The sequence below is a fragment of the Panthera tigris genome, chromosome D3 (genome assembly GCF_018350195.1).
Source record: "Panthera tigris isolate Pti1 chromosome D3, P.tigris_Pti1_mat1.1, whole genome shotgun sequence".
In the NCBI taxonomy this organism is placed as follows: domain Eukaryota; kingdom Metazoa; phylum Chordata; class Mammalia; order Carnivora; family Felidae; genus Panthera; species Panthera tigris.
The window spans coordinates 13790016-13810285 of NC_056671.1; the positions used below are offsets into that span (position 1 = coordinate 13790016).

General features: G+C 48.3%; 1 protein-coding gene and 1 long non-coding RNA gene across 2 annotated transcripts in view; one reads left to right on the forward strand and one right to left on the reverse strand.

Annotated features, from left to right (window-relative positions):
* The window catches only part of NOS1 (nitric oxide synthase 1), a 112626-nt gene that overhangs the window by 10683 nt on the left and 81673 nt on the right, over nt 1-20270 (reverse strand). Inside the window, exons 16-22 of the mRNA XM_042962140.1 lie at nt 19889-19947; nt 16448-16564; nt 12567-12741; nt 8900-9038; nt 8387-8465; nt 2323-2516; nt 460-629 (exon numbers count right to left, since the gene is read on the reverse strand). Of these exons, the coding sequence (XP_042818074.1) occupies nt 460-629; nt 2323-2516; nt 8387-8465; nt 8900-9038; nt 12567-12741; nt 16448-16564; nt 19889-19947 (933 nt within the window). The remainder of the gene's footprint in view (nt 1-459; nt 630-2322; nt 2517-8386; nt 8466-8899; nt 9039-12566; nt 12742-16447; nt 16565-19888; nt 19948-20270) is intronic.
* Nucleotides 4815-9169, forward strand: LOC102962518. The gene is made up of 4 exons (XR_006209884.1): nt 4815-5624; nt 6381-6439; nt 6548-6643; nt 8959-9169. It is a non-coding gene; the product is annotated as an uncharacterized LOC102962518 (long non-coding RNA).

The following is a 20270-nucleotide window of genomic DNA, read 5'->3' on the forward strand; positions in this document are numbered from 1 at the left end:
AAGCAAGGATGATAGAAGTGATTGTTTGATTCATTTTACCATCAGAGGGGCTCCTATATCTTGCAGTCCTACCAATAAGTCCTCTGCTTTGGGAAAGGCCTCTCTCTAAAACAGGGCCAAATGGGATTCTCTATTTCTTTTCCTCCTAAGTACGGGCTCAGATAGAACTCATGGAAGCTCAAGAGTTGCGAAGGAAGGAGGAACAAGAGTTAGCACAGCAATTTCTACTCGGCCAGAGAACTCTGAGATTCAAAAGAGTTACCCTCATTCTGTCAGACCTTAGTTAGAATGAAGGGAGATGGTCAGGACTAGCCAATATGGCGGCCGCCTGCCAACAAAAATTGGCAACTCTTGCTCAACCCTGCCACCTGCTGGACAGCTGTGGTTATAGTTCTATAACTCTCCACCAACTAGGAGGTGAAAGGTGCCCTTGGGGGTTGTACGAGGCCAGGGACCCACCTTGCTGAGGACCAACAGTCGCTGCTTCTCTTTCTCGCTGGTGGCCAGGGACGCAAACTGCTGCAGCTGCAGTGGCGTGGGCGGCGTGGTGATGTCCAGGTAGTACTTGAAGGCCTGGAAGATGGTGCAGGGTGGGAGGCGGTGCTCATCTGTCCAGTTACTGATGACGCCTATGGAGGTGAGGGGTGGACGGGGGAAGGAGAGTCTGAGCTCCGAGGGCTTAGGTCCAGGCCAGGAAGGCCAGATTTGCTTCTGGGACAGAGGACGGGGCCGGTGAGCCTTGGCTTGCCACCTTCCATGTTCCACATCTACACCCAGGGTTCTGGGGACCACGCAATCACCTCATCTATGCAAGGCGCATATCCAAAATCAATTGAGCAAACCAGTTCAAAAATAAAAAGAATAAACCATTATTAAAATAGCATGAGACAGTCCCGTGGCATTCTATGCAGTGAGCCCCCCTACTGAACACAAGCTATGGGTCTATTTTGGCTCTGTCTGCCCTCTCATGGTGCCAGCCTCTCAAACCTCTCAGTGGGATTTCAGTATTTAAAATTGCAAACATACCTAACACTTTCCTAGCACTTTCTCTAGGCCACGTGCTATTCTCCAGTAATTCATTTAGTCCTTACAACAATCCTAGGTGATTGGTGCTATTATTATCATCATCCCCGTGTTGCCACTGAGAAAAAAGGAAGAAGCACAGAGAGGTAAAGGGATTTGCCCGAGGCCACACAGCTCATAAGTGTGAAGTCAGGCAGCAGTGCTCCAGACCTCGTTCTGACTACTGCACTGTAGGGCGTCTGTGTAATTTGCACCTGATATAGCCCCTAAACACAAGCCTTTACTTTATATCAGGGGTTCAACCCAAGATAAAAAAGTGCTAGTCCAACACCAAGGAAGAATTTGGCTGGGTAGGATTTATGAAGATAAAGTGTTGTCTCTCCAAAGTGGTATCTTTCTTCTTCTTTTTTAAAAATGTTTATTTATTTATTTTGAGCGGGGGAGGAGGAGGAGGAGGAGAGAGAGAGAGAGAGAGAGAGAGAGAGAATCCCAAGCAGGCTCCACGCTCTCAGCACAGAACATGAACCGTGAGATCATGACCCGAGCTGAAATCAGGAGTTGGACACTTAATTGACTGAGCCACCCAGGCACCCCCAAAGTGGTATCTTTCGGTGGGCTTTTCAGCAGGGCTCTGACCACATACTATTTCCACATTCTGCTCTGACGGTACACCCTAACTCCTTCGGAAAGGTGATTATGTCACCAAATCAGGGGCTGTCACGTAAGGTCACTGTGGTTCCTCATACCTGAGCCCTAGGCTTACCTGCGCCTACTGAGCTGAAGCACCGAGACCCATTCGCCTTTGAAAGTTCTTCAACGGGAATGTCAAGGATGGTCACCGAAATGACCGGAACCTGATCTAACGAGGCCAGAAACGTGGTTCAACCTCTAGTGGGCCATCGAGCTGCATATAGTGCCTTTTCATTTTAAGAGGAGGGAGGGGTACTCAGCTGCTACTTATTCGGTGGGCAGTGAGGCGGTGGTGATGAAGGCAGGCAGAAGCCCCTGCCCCCAGGGATGAGCTATGGATGTCCTGGTGTCATGGACGCTGGTCCATGGACGCGGGCTCAGCCAGTTGGGCCAAGGTTGTTCAGCCATGAGCCCGGGAGGAGTTTTCAGTCTCATAAACTGGAGGTGACAGAGACCCATTCTGCCACCTGGCGTGGTGATGGGGAAGAAGGACGGGTCTCCTCCTCTCCCCCGCCCCCCCCCCCCCACGCACTGCCCCTGGAGCCCTCGGGGGAAGGGGAGGAGCCTCGGGAGCAGCCGGGTGGGGTGCCCGGCCCTGGCCGTAGTTACCCAAAGCCGTGTTCCGTTCCACGAGAAGTTCCACCTTCACCAGCTGGTTGACTGGGGGAGCATCTTCCAGCCGCTCCATCAGGGCGTTCACGAGGTCCTCGCGGTTGCCAGGGAAGACGCCCAGGTGGTCCCCAGGCTGGTACTGCAGCTCCTGATTCCCGTTGGTGTGGAGACGCACGAAGATCGTTGATCGGCTGGAGGGGAAGTGGAGGAACAGGTGGATAAGGGTCACCAGCCACTGCCTCCTCTCCTTGCTCCTTTGTCTCTTCCTGTGGCTGCAATCCCCCTCCTTCCATTCCGTGAGGCCCCAAGTCCTCTGCCCCCATCATTCCACACCACAGGTTTTGGCACCCATGAGCTCCGCGTTGCAAATCCAATGGAAAGTTCCGAGCGCTCCTCTTGGTCATGGAAGACGCACTGGGCATGTCTGCTCACTTCCTCCTTCTCAACTCCTTTGTCCTGGATTCTAGCACCCCAGGCTCTCCTGATCTTCTCTCCTTGGCGGCTCCTTCTTGTCTCCCCAAACTCTGGGCATGAGGGTACCTCAGGGTTCAGTCCTCAGATTCCTTGCTTTTCTATCTTCCTTCACCTGCCTTTCTCCAAACCACTTACCACCATCTGCCCTCTAGTAGAGTTTACATCGTCATGTGGTTTGTGGTCTGGCCCCCTGCCTGCCCCCCTGGCCTCCAGGGCAATGTAAATTCTGGACGGCAAGGAATCTGTTTTCTCCACTGCTCTATTCCTGGCAAATAGGACCGTGCGTGGCACATCGTTGGTACTCAAGAAATATTTATTAGATGAAGAGACCTCAGACTCCCAGGGTTAACCAGCCGCCATAACAGACTCTGTTCTCAGTACTAATTGGGGTTCTCCCAGGAACCACTACCCCATTGGAGCCAAGGTAGCCTGAGTCCCCATTCTGTGTAATGCCGGCTCTCCTGGGAATCCCAAGCTCCACCCCTCTTCTGTAAGTGGAGGGTCCCCATATTGTCATGGAAATGAGAAACATAACTGGTCTTTGTTATGTGCAAATCCACCAATATAAGTTTGAGAGATCTAAGGAGAAAACGCAGAGAGAAATTTATTTATATCTGTCAGGTACTTCTCTTTTGCATTGGTTTTTGAATTTTAAGGGCAGAAGGCGTATGCCAAGTGAAGGCTTCAAGAATGAATTCACAGACTACGATCATTCTGGTCCTTTACAAAGTTTTAGTACAGATCCACCTGGAAACTTGGGGGCCCCATCACACTTTGAAAATCAGATTCTTCGCACTCTTTGAGTCTGCATTTCGACCTGCTTTTCTTCGTTGCTAATTGGTTCTCAGTTGATAGAGACCCTTCGTATTCAATGTGAAGTTTCTACATTCTCCACAGAATGTAAATCAACACTTGAATAGATCAATGGGACTCGCTATTTAAAGGAGTCTCTGGCACACCCAAGAAGCCTTTTGTGCTGCAAATAGCCACCATTATTAAAAAGAGTTGTGCTGGCACATTCACTTTTGCAAGTATTTTCTTGAAGCAAGGCACCCCCGTCCTTAGTCTGGTGGGGAAATTGATGGCTGAAATTGTGAATGGTGTTGTCAGGGTCTGGGGTCCCATTCTCTTTTCCTGGACAGATTTTGCTATCCCTGGGACACTAATCTTGTCAATTATAAGGACTTGCACGACTGATTCTGCTCTGAGTTCATAGGGATTTCTGGTTCCTGGAGAGCAAAGACATCATCACCTCCTGCCAGTTCCACGATGGGAATTAGCAGAGGCTGAGAGCCAGCAGGGGGCGCTGTGGGGCTGCTCATTTCGGAGCCTCTCGCGCCAACCACAGGAAGCCTTTGAAAGGCCCGCAAATCAATTCCCACTTTCTCCTAGATCATCACGATTTCTTTCAGAAGTATATTCGCCTCCGTTCTGGGCGGTACAAAATAGAAATGCGGAGGACCCGTACTTGCTGAGCTGGCTCACGTTCACAGTCATTTCTCCCAAGTCCTCCTGAATGTGACATAAGGTGGTCAGGCCGCCAAGGGGCAGGAATGGGGAGGCAGCTGGCAGGTTAGCTGGGTGGGCCCAGGCTGTGCCCCAGGCTGGGAAGTTAACCCAGGGGACTCTGCAAGCCTCTGATCAGGCATGACTTCCTAAGCCCAGCGCTGAATGGCTGCGTGGCCCCAGGACACCCTGATGGGCTGGTCCTTGAGACTTTGTGGGGGCAGCAGATTTCCCCCCAACCCCTCCCCAGTTGCACTAACCTGGAGACCAGTTGTCTGAAATCTCAGTTGGGGGGGGGGAGGGGTTTGTAAGAATTGTATAGGATTTTGTAAGCTTTTTTTTTTTTTTTTTTTTTTTTTAAGCTTGGGACACATATGGGCCATTGAGAAGTACAGAGGAAGGGGAGAAAGGGAGGGACGGGAAGGTAGCAGTCATTTGGAGCCTCACCATCCCCTCCTCCAGAGTATCCACTGCTTGTGATTTATATCCACACACAGAAGCATAACACACACGTGTGCTTGGCATTGACGGGCTCGCAGATGAAACAACAGTCAGCTAACATCCAGCATTAAATGGAAAAAAAAATAGCTACTTTCATTCTTCAGTGTAAAGAGTAAATATTGTAAGTTTCAAGTTTCATTCGTTTAGCAAATTTATACTGAGTGCCGGGCACTGTTCTAGGCACTGGTGAGACAGTGATGGACACACAACAAAGTGTTCTATTCTCATTGAGGAGCAACTTAAAAAGGTCTCGGAGGGGGTTGGTGATGTGGATGGGTGGGTGGTGATGGGCTGGGGGCAGCGGGCCAAGTGACCATCAGATAAGGATGGTCAGGGAGCCCTCTGTGATGTCACATGTCAGCAGAGACCTGAACAAAGAGAAAAAGGCGACATGCAAAGATCTGTTTGGGAAGAGTGGGCATGTGCAAAGGCCCTGGGGTATGAAAAGGTGTGGCACGTTTGGGGAAGGGAAAGAAGGCTGGAGTGTTTGGAGGTGGGAGAAGGAGATCAGAGAGCCGGGCAGAGGCCAGATCACAAAGGCCTCATCATGACCTGTCATGGCAAGAAGTTTGAAGGTCTCCTCAATCCAGTGAGAAGCCACTAAAGGGCTTGAAGCAGCAGAGGATTCAATTTACGTTTTTAAAAGACTGGTCTGGCTGCTGTTTGGAAACGTATCTTTGAGAGAAAAGCCAAGACACAAGGAGACAAATACCATTGATGAACACGGCTTTGTTCCAGGTGGCAGCTGTAGGTCTGAGACGAAGTTGAAAGTCAAGTCCCATAGGACCAGAGGACCGGCTGTGAGCTGGATGTGCAGTGTAAGGGAGGGGCAGGAGGCAAGATGGACGCTTGAGTTTTTGGGTTAAGCCAAATGTCGATGTTCTCTGTCGAAGTGGGAAAGCTGGAGAGAAGCAATTTCATCCGAGGCGAGACACGAATCGAGAGCTCCCCCACCAGGAACTGTCCGTTGTAATGTCCTGCCACCCTCCACGATGCCTCAGGGCTCAGGACCCCTGCTGCACCTTGGCTCCTGCCAACCTCTGCCTAGACGCTCCTCCTTTGCCCTCATTTCCTTTCTAAAGCCTACCCTGTGTCTTCCTTCCTCCTTCTGACATCTGGGACTTAAGATCACCCAACCCGATTACCCATTACCACTCCATTATATCTGCTTCTCTATTGTTTGCTAATTGGTGTACCTAGAGAGTGTATCTCCTGGCCAGGCAGTGACCGTGGTCATATTTCTCTTTCGATGAGGAAGAGGAATTGCAGGTCACTTTGCCTGCAATTAAGGGTCTGTGGGGCGGAGAATGATTTGTGATATCTTGCTCATGGCCTCCTGGCCCCAAAACCGTGACTTTGTGCCGACTTGGGCAGGGGGAAAATGGGAGAGAGTATCATACTTTTTGACTCAATCATCCTTTAAAAAAAAAACCCCAACAACTTATAAAGCTGGAGACGGTAGTAAGCCTGAAAAGAGGTAGTGTTACGGATTGTGTTTCTAAAGACATAGACACCTGTATACAATCGGATTCTTTTTGTGCTCCTTCATGACTGACTTTAATACTACGTTCCAGGTCCTAACCTTGCTGAAGTATTCTCTCCCTCAGCATAGAGTCAGCTGTCCTTTCCAGAGGTGAGTGGGGGTTATTCTGGGACTCGGTCCAACTTAGCATGCAGAACATTTGCAAAGGACCTTGCTTTTTATGGTTTAGGGAGTAATTTTTGTGATCTGGTTTTTCAGAGCTTGTTGCTAAAGGAAATTTCCAGTGGATTCTCGGTCCCTTCTCCTCTGGGCTACCAAAGTCATCGCTTTCCACAGGGCAGACTGGGAAGTAGGGTGCGTATTTCAAATACAGAGTCCCTCCCTATATCAGAGATCATTATGCTCCGAATGTAGCATTTAACTAATTATTCAAAGGGATTAATTTCCCAATCCATTTCTTTCATGCTTGAGGAGCTAAGAGAGAACATGAGAGCTCTGGGGGCTTCATCCTGCTGGTAACTTTATCAGAGGTTTGGAGCCCACGTAGAAAGCATGCATACTAAATTTGCAGGTGTTTGATGCTGGGACAGACAAGGAAGAGAAGGGAAACGTATGATATGCTAGCTGCCTTGTGCACCTTGTCCTTAATACAACGGCTTTGCAATGCTCTTGAGGTCACATGTGGAGCCGTCCAGCATACAGACTTTGGAGTCAGAGAACCGAGTCTGCATGACCTTGGAAAAGTCACTTGCATTTTCTGATTGCCATTCTTCATGATCAGAGGAGCACCTACTTCCTGGGCTGGTCAAAGAGTTCTGGGAGATCCCACACAGAGAGCACTCGACACAGTGCTCAGCACACAGAAAGCACGAGCTAACCATCAGCGATCTTTATGGCCACCACTCTCCTTTGACGTAAGGAGACGGGGCTCCGAGGCCCTGAGTGACTTTGGCCACGGTCACACAGCTGGTGTGCAGCAGAACCCAGGACTGTCCAGCTTGCGAGCCTACTCTTTGCACTATGCGATGTGCAAAGAATCAAGATTTCAAAAGAGCGTTGTGGGCTGTAACTGGAAAGTGAAAAAAAAAAATGCCTTTCAATAGGGATCAATGCAAAGGACTTCATTAAGGCCACAAATACTATTTAGTCAAGGACAGTGATGGACGGACCTGGCTCCATCACTCTGAAAACACTTGATGTCTAAGAGCAGCAAGGGTGCAAGCTTAATGCGAGAGCAGCGTGGCAATCAGGACAACGCCTGACATCTTGGGCGGCCTCAGGGTGTCCCGCTCAAACGGGGGTGGGGGGGGTGGTTATAAGGTTATAAGAGCCTCGGGGCATGTGGCAGCTCCGACAGGCCCTCCACTGCACTGTGACCAGGTCTGACAATGACATCCCCCGCAGGGCACAGCATGTCCTTTGACGAAAGCGAAAGGCTCGGGAAACTAGGCCTTAGGAAGAACGACGGGAAGGAATCAAGACCCCAGGAGAGGCTGGTTGGTGGCTTTGGCTCTTAGCGGGTCTCTCGTTTGGAAGAACTGAATCTGGTTTGGGTGTCGCTCGAGTATAACCGGGGTCAAAATGAAGTGCTAGGAAGATGCCCTCTGGTCATAGCGAGACTAAGATAATCTCTAACAACCTGCACTTCGAAACACAGCGCGGGCTGTTTTGTGAGGTGACGAACCTCCTGTCGTCCCAGAGGAATTTCAACGGAGTCCGGGTAGCCAGTTTTCAAGACTCCACAGAGAAGAAGGACCCACAAGGAGGAAATGTTCTCTGACCGGGATGCTGGGGTGCGATGCACATTAGCAGTCTGACAAGGGTGCGGTCTATATCAAAAATGCCTCATAAATCCTTCCTGTCTCTGCTTTCCGCGATGGTCGCCACCACCTCCGTTCCTGGACCTTCTAGGTCCGAGCTTGGCAAAGGGAAAGCAGGAAAATCTCGATGCTGCAAGGCAGCAGGGGGGGTCTCCGTGGCACTTGGAATAGTGACGGGGAAGCCAGTCCCCCGAGCCAACCAGCACTCTCCGCCCCGATCGTGGGTGACCCCCGGAGCACAGGGGGGTAACCCCGAGCCAACCAAAGGTGCTCCTACCTGGATTTAGGGCTCTGAAGGTTTTGGCGGCTGAGGAGTCGAGCGGCCGAGACCCGCTTTCTGTGGACATTGGATAGACCTGCGGGGAGCAAAACAACAGTCTTCCTGAGATGGGGTTAAACTGTGGTCGGTGCAAACCTTCCAGCTTCTACTGACTCTCTCTTCACACTTCCACTGTCCCCCAGAGTGAAGCCAAGAGGTGAAAGAAAAGACTCTGGGGGGGGGGTGGTGGTGCCGGCTGTGGAGAATGCCAAGGAAAAGCAAATCTGGTCGAGCTGAGTTGAGAAGAAGAGGTCAGAGTGACATCCTCCTGCTGGAGGGAGGGACATCCAAGGACACGCCTGGCTGAGCAGGGGTTGGGGGGGGCGCTGGCAGTAGACTTGTTTTGAGAGGATTGCGCGAAAGGTAAGTAATGAAACCCACCTCCTCTAAGTGGGTGGAGGTGAGAACTCCTGCTTTCCTGCCCCCCCCCCCCGTCTTGCGTGCCTCCCCAGGAGCGGGGGGGAGAGGTACCTTGTGTAAGTTCCGGAGCTTCGGCCACGTAGGTGAGGCGGAACTTGTTTCTCTTCCAGCTGCGGTCGTTGCTGATGAGGGAGTTGTTTGCCTTCTCAATGTTGACGTCATCTCCCACGCAGAACACATCGCAGGCTGCCTGTGGCACACACAGGGCTTCCGGTGACCTCTTTCAGCCAAGAGGGACTCTCCACCAGCAGCTCCAAATCATGACATGAATCCCTCCATCCATCCATTCATCCGCCCATCCGTCCATTCATCCTTCCATCCCTCCACCTACCCACCCATTCATCCTTCTACCCTTCCTTCCTTCCACCTTCCCTTCCTCCCTCCTCCCTCCCTCCCTCCCTTCCTTCCTTCCTCTCTCCCCCTCCTTTCCTTTCTTTTTCCTTCCTTCCTTCCTTCCTTCCTTCCTTCCTCTCCCCCCTCCTTTCCTTTCCCTTCCTTCCTTCCTTCCTTCCTCCCTCCCTCCCTCCCTCCCTTCCTTCCTTTCCCTTTCTCCCCTTCTTTCCTTTCTTTTCCTTCCACCCTCCCTTCCTCCCTCCCTCCCTTCCTTCCTCTCTCCCTCCTCCCTTCCTTCCTTCCTTCCTCCCTCCCTTCCTCACTCCTCCCTCCCTCCCTCCCTTCCTCCTTCTATCTATTCATCCATCCATCTGTCCATCTCTCCATCTACCCTTCCTTCCTTCCTTCCTCTTTCCCCCATCCTTTCCTTTATTTTCCTTTTTCCTTCCCTTCCCTTCCTTCCACCCTCCCTCCCTCCTTCCTTCCTTCCACCCTCCCTCCCTCCTTCCTTCCACCCTCCCTCCCTCCCTTCCTTCCTCTCTCCCCCTCCTTTCCTTCCTTCCTTCTTTCTACTCTCCCTTCCTCACTCCTCCCTCCTTCCTTCCTTCCATCTATTCATCCATCCATCTGTCCATCTCTCCATCTACCCTTCCTTCCTTCCCTCCTTCCATCTATCTACCCTCCTACCCAGCCATCTCTCCATCCCCCCACATACCTGCCAGCCAATCATCCATCAATCCATCCACTAATCCATCCAGTATTTTTTGAACGCCTTTGATGTGCTGGACATATCATATTTACTAATAAGTTTAGGATTTAACCTCTACTTAACATGTAACTTCTACGTCATTTATTCCTAAAACCAATATTTGTAGAGACCTAACATTAAAAAAGAAAATAAACACCTTAGAATTTCCCATCCATCTTCCTCTAAAGGTTTAAAAAATTACATTAAAAGCAGAGCATACTGAATGTTTGAATACCTGCATATGACATTTTCTTCCTTTCTTTTCCTTTTTTTTTTTTTTTTTTTTTTTTTTGCCAAGTTCATAAGTTCTCCGACTTTAGTGGTCCTAAGAATTACTGTTTGGAATTCAGGTTTTTGGAATAAAAGCCACGGATAATTAAAAAGCTTTAAGGGCAGATTTAACCCTTTTTTGGCCTTGCGTTGATTTTCAGACAATCTAAATGTCCATCAGTTGATGAATGGCTAACCAAAATATGATATATACGTACAGCAAAGTATCATTTGGCCATAAAAAGCAATGAGGTACTAATATATATATTGCAATGTGGACGAACCTTGAAAACATGCTAAGTGAATGAGCCGGTTTCAAAAGACCACATATTATATGATTTCATTCGTATGAAATGTCCAGAACAGGCAGCTCCCCAGAGACAGGAAGTAGATTAGTGGTTGTCAGGACTGGGAGTTTGATGGGAGGGGGGCGGTGATAACCAAAGGGTATAGGGGCTTGTAACAGACCCTGACTCTGGGGCGTTCAATCGAAGTTAGCTGACGAAGTCAAGAACCATAGTTTTCTCAAGGTAAAAAGAGCCGAGTTATCTCAGTTCTCCTCATCTAGGAAGAAATCCAGAAAGAGGCTTATGGACACAGCCTCCCCCCATAAATATCCTTCTAGCTCAGGGGCCTCAGTTTCCCCTCTTTCTATCTGCATTTACATGCAGGACGGAAAATGCCAACTGGATGATAGGCAGCTACCTAATCCACTTTCTCCTGGGGTTGCTGAAGAGAATGCATTCCAGGGTGGAGGAAGGAGCAGGTGACAGGTGGCAGGTCCGTATTCATGGCTTTCCGTTTTTCCCAGGATGGCCAATCAAATCATGCCCCCATGCAGATAGAAGGCCATTATGCATTTCTTCCCCTGTGACCTCATGTCTAGAATAGCCCTGTGCAATACGAGGTTCCATCATGATGGGAATGTTCTGTGCTGTCTCATATAGTAACCAATAGCTATTTGTGGCTGCTGAAAACATGAAATACACAGCCAAGGAATGAGATTTTAAATTCTATATAATATGTGTATATTAAATAGAGTTTTTTAAATTCTATTTAATATGTGTATATTAGAGTTACATATTTAATGAAAAATTAAAATTTTATACATCTATTATAGTATATAAATATATTTAATTATTTTATGTAATATCAATATGTTTCTGCAATTATGCAATATATAACATTTCTGTCTTCATATATGATATTATATATTATAATTAATCACCTAATTATTTCTATGTACATATATATATGCAAATTTTTTCTTTTTAAAAAATGTTTATTTATTTATTTTGAAAGAGAGAGGGGGAGGAGGGGCAGAGAGAGAGGGAGAAAGAGAGAATCCCAAGCAGGATCCACTCTATCAGAGCAGAGCCCAACGTGGGCTTGATCTCATGACCGCGAGATCGTGACCTGAGCCGAAATCAAGAGTCAGATGCTTAAATGACTAAGCCACTCAGGCGCCCCTAGAAATTTTTCACGTAACATAAAATTCATCACTTTCAAATGTACAATTCAGTGGATTTGAGTGTATTTACAAAGTTGCACAACCACGACCACAGTCTGGTTTCAGAACATCTTCCTCCCCCAGAAGAGACCCTGTACCTGTCAGCACTCACTCCCACTCTCATGGCCCCAAACCCCTAGCAACCACTACTCTAATTTCTGTCTGTATGGGTTTGTCTATTGTGGACACTTCATTTAAACGGAATCATAGACCTTCCGTGTCTGGCTTCTTGCACTTAGCATAATGCTTTCAAGGTCCATCCACCTGCTATGTTGTAGCAGGTATAAGTTCTTTATACTTTTTATGGCTAAATAATATGTCACTGTAGAGACATACTATATTCACTTGTCCATTCATCCTACTGAATGTGAATTCATTCACATTTACATTTAAATAGCACATAGGGCCTGCAGCTCCTGCATTGGTCAGCAAAGATCTAGCTCAAGAGGGATAAGTATGTCAAAGTAGACAAATCGGTGAGATCTGAGTTCCAGGTCGAGGCACAGCCCCCTGGTGTGGCTAACCTACTTTATGGTTTTTTTGTCTACTTGTCTACCAAATGTGAGCGAGGGATGGATTCCTCCCAGCTCTGAAATTCCAAGAGCACAATGCTTTATAGACCAACTCCTTGCCCATGATGCAGGAGGTCAGATTCTGGGTGAAGAATGTGTGTTTTAAGGCCACCCAAACTCATCTGAGTTGTTTAAAGCTGTATCCTGGCTGGACACACGGTGGGGAAATACCAGAAGTTCTCTCAGGTTTCTTCTATTTCATATGGGGTAGGCACTCTGTCTTTGGAGGTCTCGGGGGGTCATGACTTCTCCCCCTGGGTCTCTGGGATCTGGGCAGGTGGTTACCTTGAAGACCTTCTTGGCCCAGGTCCTGAAAGCCTCTTCCTGCCCACAGAGCTCGTCTCCCTCCCTCATCTTCAGGATCCTCTCTCCTCCCAGCTCCTCCAGGAGGGTGTCCACGGCATGTCCAAAGGCGCAGAAATGAGGGTAAGCCCGGGAGCCAAGGCCAAATACGGAGAACCTGCCGAGGAGACAAGAGATGGTCTGTGTTAGGGGACTGTGGGGCATGAGGGGCGTCTGGTTTTATGGACTCCATGTCTCCCCTAAATTCATATATCGAAACCCTAACTCCTAATATGGCTGTATTTGGAGATGGGGACTTTAAGGTGGTAACTGAGGTTAAATATAGTCATAAGGATGGTCCCTAGTCCAATGGGACTTGTGTCCTTAGAAGAAGAGGAAGAAACACCCAATAGCATTCTCTCACTCTGAATGTGCACAGAGGAAAGGCCATGTGAGGGCACAGCAAGAAGGCAGCCGTCTGCAAACCAGGAAGAGAGGCCTCACCAGAGACCAATCTTACCGGCACCTTGATCTTGGACTTCCAGCCTCCAGAACTGTGAGCAGATAAATTTCTGTTGTCGAAGCCACCCATTCTGATATTTTGTTACAGTAGCTTGAGCAGACTAACACATCTGGCATCTCCAGAAGCATCTCCATTAGCCCATGGTGGTCAGACAGCCCCAAGCCCACCTGGGTTAGGCCATTTTAAAAAAATCTGGGAGCCCTTGGGGCCTCTTCTCCTCTCCTTCTGGTCTCTGCAAGGTATGACCATCCTCGGGAGAAAATTCCCAATGGTCCTATGGAGGATGAGCTGGGGATAGAGATGACCCAGAACCATTGGCTGTGTCTTGTGTGCCCCTTTCTAAGCTGGAGAAATTAGTCTATTTTATGGGAGGGCTTGAATTCTACAAGGGACACAAGCAGATTAGTTTTAAGTACACAGGTAATGAAAACCATAACACAGAAGTCCTCAGGGACCTGCATTAACGAGATCAGAAGGCCTTGTCATTAGCACGTCAAATGTTCGCTGTGCGTTGACTAACTGGAATTAAAATAAAAACTTAAAAAAACCCACATCAAATGTTGGTGTGTAAACAGGTGCTTCTACAAGGGGCTGGAAGATTTATAAAGATGCTGACTCCACCCCTTGCAATGTCTCTGACATTGATTTGCCTCACAAACCCTCTCTGCCTAGGTACCACCAAGAAAACGTGGCTGCTGGAATCAGCGGGGGTCAGGTTAATGAGATTTTCCTCTCTGGGAAGGTGGGGTGGCCTTGACTGAGGTATGAGAAGGGGAGGGCTGTGTGTCAGATGGCCGCTCTTGCTAGTTCGCTGTCCGACTGACACTTGGTCCTGGCTGTGGGTCTCGACGTCACTGGGGCAGAAGTGACAGGTTCACACAAGTGGGACGAGAACACCCCGCCCCACGTCTTTCCTAGCCTGGAGTTTTCTGCTGGAGACTGTCATCTCAGACAAGCCCAGGCGTGGATCTGTGTGAGCTATTCCATACTGTCTCTGCCTGTGCCTCCCAATCCGTTTGTTTAGAATGAAGGGGTCAGGCTGGCGAAAGATTGAGATGGGGGAAGCAGAGAGGAGGAGGGGAATCTGGGAAGGGACTCCCATTCTCTCTGTCATTGGAGAATGCACTTGACATGGCTCCGGGGGTCTCACGGGTCAGGTGAAGGTTAGCATGGGTTAACATCTGCTTCTTTTAATCCCACATGCATGCTTCCTCTCTGGGCCTCTTCTCCTCTCCTGCCCTTCTTTCCCTGGTTGTAGAGGCTTTCTAAAGAAAGTACATGGGATTAGGCAGTGTTTGCCCCCGCAGCCCCCCTCCCCCACCTGCCCTCTCATGCCCTTCCTGGAGGTGGGTTCCTCACCTTTTCCTCCAAGGGTGATGGTGTGACAGGAGAGCTGATAACTAGGAGTGGACTGGTTGGAGGGGGGCCAGGAACTTCCTTCCCAAGCCACGCCCCCCTTAACCTCGGCCCAGTGGAGACTGGAAATTCCCAGCACGAGTAATGGCTTTGTGGTTAAGCCGTTGTTCCTCAAACATGCGAAGTTTACGTTCACGACGTCACCATATGTGACCACGGCTGATACTATTATTTACTTATTACCACTGTTTAGCTTGCTTTGAATTTGTCTTCACCACCTCATCAAAACCACTTGTGTTCACTAGCAGGTGGTTCGGGTAATTCATGCATTAATACGTTTCCTGATGCACCTAAAGACCTGCCTCCCAGTCATCTCCTAGACTCACGTTTCCATTATGACCTTCACCTTGGGGTTTCAAACTTCCCATTTTAAGCCTCCAAACCAGGAACTGGCAAACTTATTAGACATGGGGCCAGAGAGTAAATATTTTTAGGTTTCTAGGCCAAGAAACAAAATCGAAGCTGTTATGTGGATGCCTTCATAACAGACAGAAAACAAATTCCTGCACGTTTTTATTGACGACATAAACATTTAAAAAATTATTATTACAGTTATTGAGGATGATTTTTTAATAATATGTCTACCTATGAGACTGGGGTTCCTTGTTTGGGGGGGTGGGTGGCATTTTGCTTAATTGGGGTTCAACGGTAATGGTTTCTATCCTCAAGTGAATTGCCAATGTTCAAGTGCAAAAACCACTCCCAGCTCATGGGTTGTGTAAAAACATACAGTGGTCAGGCTGGATTGGGTCTCCAGGCTACAGCTTGCCAATGCCTGCTCTGAGCCGTGATAGATTCAACAAGAGAAAAACGGGTCCGGCTGTCAAAGCACAAAACCGGTGTTTCAATGTCAAACTAAAACAACGCACTGATGTCAAACCCCATAGAAAATAACACCAAGGGTGAACCCGGATGTACACTATGCACTTTGCGTGATGATGATGTGTTAGTGTAGGTTCATCAACCGTACCAATGGACCACTCTGGATGGAGACGCTGCTGGTGGAAGAGGCTGTTTCTGTTGGGGGAGGGGATATATGGGAATTCTCTGTATCTTCCTCTAAGTTTTGTTGTGAACCTAAAACTACTTGGAAAAAATAAAGTCTATCACAACGTGCACTACTGGGCATAAGACTTCAATATCCAGGACCCCTCGTGATGTGTACCATCTACTGAGCACTGTCCTGAGCAGGTAGGAAAAGGTTCGGTTAGCAAAGGTCGGAAAGATTTGTGGCCAGGCCCGGATACTCAGTGGACATCAACCTTGTTTTCACAAACATCTGTGAAACCAGGGATCTGCAGTTTTCTTTCTTTCTAAATGCTCATTGGACCACATTCCCAACTGTTGAAATATAAAATATCTGCCCGTATCCCATATAAAATGAGCTCTTGGTATGTGACCACTGCCCTTTGGTAAACATGGGGTTAGGCCAGTATTTTTGAACCAGACTGCACATTAGAGTCACTTGGGGAAATTAAACAAAAAAAAAAAGGCAATACTTGCCCAATTCTAGACCAATTACATCAGAATCTCTGGAAATGGGGCTTGATTATCAGTATATTGCAAACACCTCCAGATGATTTTGATGTGTGTCCCAGGTTGAGAGCCACTGGGGCATGGCAGGGTGTCTCCAGAAGTTTCTATTAGGTGTAACATATCATTGGGAAGGGCAGCTTACTGAGTGATTTCCAGGGATTAACATCCTTCGGCACAAATGATGTGCTGATGACGGGGCGAGATTTGGGTGATGGGGCTCTGACAGAGTGTGTATAGGAAGGGGTCTGGGTAGTGTGCTTTAATGGGGCGAGGGGAATCCCCAGAGAGCTAGAGTGCAGCTGGTTATTCAAGAGACGGACAGGAAGACAAGGGAGGAACCTTAAGCCCACTTTGCAACTAAATCCAGTTCCCCAAGATGGCTTCCCTGAGGCCCTTGACCCCTGCTCACCTCACGTTGGCCAGGGGTCCAGCACTCTCAAAGTTGTCTCTGAGGTCTGGCCCGTCGCCTGATGATTTATGGGAGTCAGAATACGAGGAAACACTATTGAATCGGACCTTGTAGCTCCTGCCAAAACAGAAGAGACCCTGTGAGCTCTGGCTTGGAACCTCCTCCTGAGGTCCTGTTTCAAGGACCTTCTCTTGCATGTTGGTTGAGACCATAACACTTCCATGGACTCTTCCAGAATGGATAAACTTACTCACCCACCACTAGAGCTAGCCATCTGCACATGACCCCGCTTGTATTTAAAGAGGTTTCCGACCATACTCAACTCAGGGATCTTGAGAGCCAGACAGCCAAAACGATTTAATTGGCAAAAAAGTCACGAATAGATCAGACCACCCCCTAACCATTAGAGAACGCTTCGTTGCTTCCCAAATTTTAACAAGCACAAGAATCATCTTGGGATGCTGTTAAAGTGCAGATTCTTTTTTTTTTAAATTTTTTTAATGTTTATTTATTTTTGAAAGAGACAGAGCATGAGCGGGGGAGGGGAAGAGAGGGAGAGGGAGACACAGAATTTGAAGCAGGCTCCAGGCTCTGAGCTGTCAGCACAGAGCCGGATGAGGGACTCGAACCCATGTGCTGTAAGATCATGACCTGAGCCGAAGTCGGACGCTTAACCGACTGAGCCACCCAGGCGCCCCAGAAAGTGCAGATTGTGATTCAGCAGATCTGGGCAGGGCCTAAAGTTCTGCATTCTAACAAGCATCCAAGAGGCACCAATGCTGCTGATCCCCAGACCTCACTTCGAGTAGCCAGGAACTAACTGGTGATGTCCACTCTGGTATCTCTGTGTGGCTATTTAAAAAAAAACTTTTTTTAATGTTTATTCATTTTTTGAGAGAGAGAGTGGGGGAGGGGCAGAGAGAGAGACACAGAATCCGAAGCAGGTTCTAGGCTCCGCGCTGACAACACAGAGCCCAAAGCGGGGCTCGAACCCACAAACTGTGAGATCATGACCTGAACCGAAGTCAGACGCTTAAGCAACTGAGCCACCAGGCGCCTGTACATGTGGCTATTTAAAAGTAAAGTTAAATTGATTCAAAATAAATACAGTTAAAAATTCTGTTCCTCACTTGCACTGGCCACGTGTCAAGTGCTCAAGGGCCACGTGTGGCTAGTGGCTGCCCTATCGGATGGCACAGACATACAGCATTTAGAAAGTTTCATTGGATTGTGCTGGACAATTCCCATTCAATACTCTCTCTTCATCAAGTTATGGTCCTTGGATGTTTCAAGGATCTGTCACATTTCCCATTTGAAGTCAATGTGGAAAACGTTCCGCACTGAGACATGGCATAAAAAGAGATTGAATTCCTTATTAAACGATTTTGAAGGGGAAGGAAGATGTCACTGGAACTCAGACCTCAGCACGAGAGGCTCAGGAGCTTTGAGACTTCAAAAAAAGATCCAGTTTCCCCGTTTTCCTCTAAAAGTGGTAAGGTTTGTTCTCAGACAAGGCAAAAACAAAATAAAAACAAAACAAAAAAAAATCCCCAGACCAAAAAAACGAAACAGAACAACTCCCCCCAAAACAAGAGACCAAAACCAAAACACAACAGCTTAACAAATATGAGTGCAGAAGACGAAAGAAAAAAAAAAAAGACACTGTGCATTCTGGCAGCAGGGTTTCTAAGCTGGATGTTCTTCAAAGTTTTTGTTCCAGCATCAGGAAAGTTCTAAATATATGTAAGTGTATTTTCTGCCCTAAAATAGTCTCACACTGAGTCACTTCTCCAAATAAGTCATGCAACATATCAGGGGGTGGCTGTGTCGTTAGTGTGGGAGGGATGGTTGATGGTTGTGGGTTAAAAATAACAGCACATGTATTTGTATGAGGTTTGAGGTTTTTCCAAATGCTTTCCTCTTTGTTTTTATCCTTTGATCCTCTCAACAAGTCCCAGAGGTGGTCAGGGCAGAGATGGGTTCTCCCCATTTGGCAGATGAGAAAGACTGAGGTCCAGAGAGGTCAAACGCCTTGCTCAAGTCTGCTTAGTGAGTTAGTGGCACAGCCTGGGTTAGAATGCAGGTCTCCTTGATACCCAGAGGTGGCTTTGGATGCTCGGGCATCGGACATGTGTGCACATGTGCACAATCACACACGCCTTGCACACACACGCCTGCATGCACATATGAACGCGGTATATACATGTGCATGAATGCATGTGCACACATGCACATGTACACACACATGCACGCACACGTGCACATAATGCATGCCTGCACACATACGCACGCATATGCACACGCACACATATGCATGTGCACACACACGCACGCCTGCACACACATGCACGCATGCACACACATACACACATGCACACACGCACTCTACCTCTGCTGGCTGTCACGGGCTGCAGCCAGACCATGGACTTCTGTGTCACCTTGGGGGAGGGGAGGCCCTTTACGGGGAAAGAAACGCAAGGGTTCCGGGTACCTAGAGGGGAGAATGGATGGTGCCCTCTCTCTCCCTGAAGGAGGGGGGAGGGGGAGCCTGTGATGGCCACCTGGGAAAGAAGGGCAGGGAGAGCGAGGACTAAGGTGCTCATGGTCAAAGATGACCGATCACGAGGGACTCAGCTGTCCCTTGGATATGGAACGAATGTATGTGAGTTTCGCAACAGGTGCTTGGCTAAGAGAAACCCAGGAGAGGTTTTCCGCAGACCGCCGTCTCCAAACACCAGTCAGCTGTGGTGTCTGCTCTGCTCCACACTGGAGGAGACGCCGTGTTGGCCTAATGGAAAGACAGCTCAACACGCACACGCCATATGTTGCCTACTTTAGGGGGGACTTACAGGCTTCGCAAGGGTGGTCATCATTACAGGTATTTGTCACCTTAGGAAATATCTTTAGAACCCAACCTGACATTGGGATGCAATTTCAGCATGAATGTCTTTTGGCTACAGGTTTTTTTTGTTTCATTTTTGCCTTATGAGGTACGTTATCTACTGAACTCAACCTCTACATTAGCTACAACTCCACCATGAGCGTCTGATGGAAAAGTTTTAGGGAAAGGAGCTCACTTTTGCTGTTTTTGAATGTAGGTTTCCAAAGGGGAAAGATAATAAGAATTGGTATTTACATAGGGCTTCTAAGTTTTCATAAGACGCTTATAGCTATTACATCTATTTTCTCCTTTGATTCTTACAAGAAGTTAAGGCAAGTATTTGTATGGACAAGGAAACAGAGACATGGGCTGTGAAGTTACCAGAGAAGCCAAAATATCAGCCCCAGTGGACTCCAGACACCCACCAGCTAAAATTGCTCACAAAGGGGCTTTAGGTCACAAAACCCAGCCAGAACCCAAATGTGAACCCCAGATGCCAAAAGACAATCTTCAGTTACCCACAGAGTATGTCATGTGACCCTGGAGGGTCATTCACTTACTTCCTTTCCTCCTGCACGGAGTTGGGGTGCCTCATTTCCATCAAAGCACAGCCGAATTTCTGGAAGCCAAGAGAGGAGTAAAATGTGAAGCATGGGTCTATGAACCCAGAATAGGGTAGGGCACTGAGCATCTGGGGTCCTGGCCGGTAAAAGAGGAGCCTGATGCCTCTGGGGGCCAGGATGTTAGAGATGGTTAGGGGTTCAGGCTGGGCAGCAGATGTGCGTGAAAGGGCCAGCTGAAAAAAGGGCTACAGTGTGTGGACCCCCAATTCCCAGCACACAAATCCCCATTGTGGCTTTCTCTTTACAAATTTTTTTAAATGTGAAATTTATTGTCAAATTGGTTTCCATACAACACCCAGTGCTCATCCCAACAGGTGCC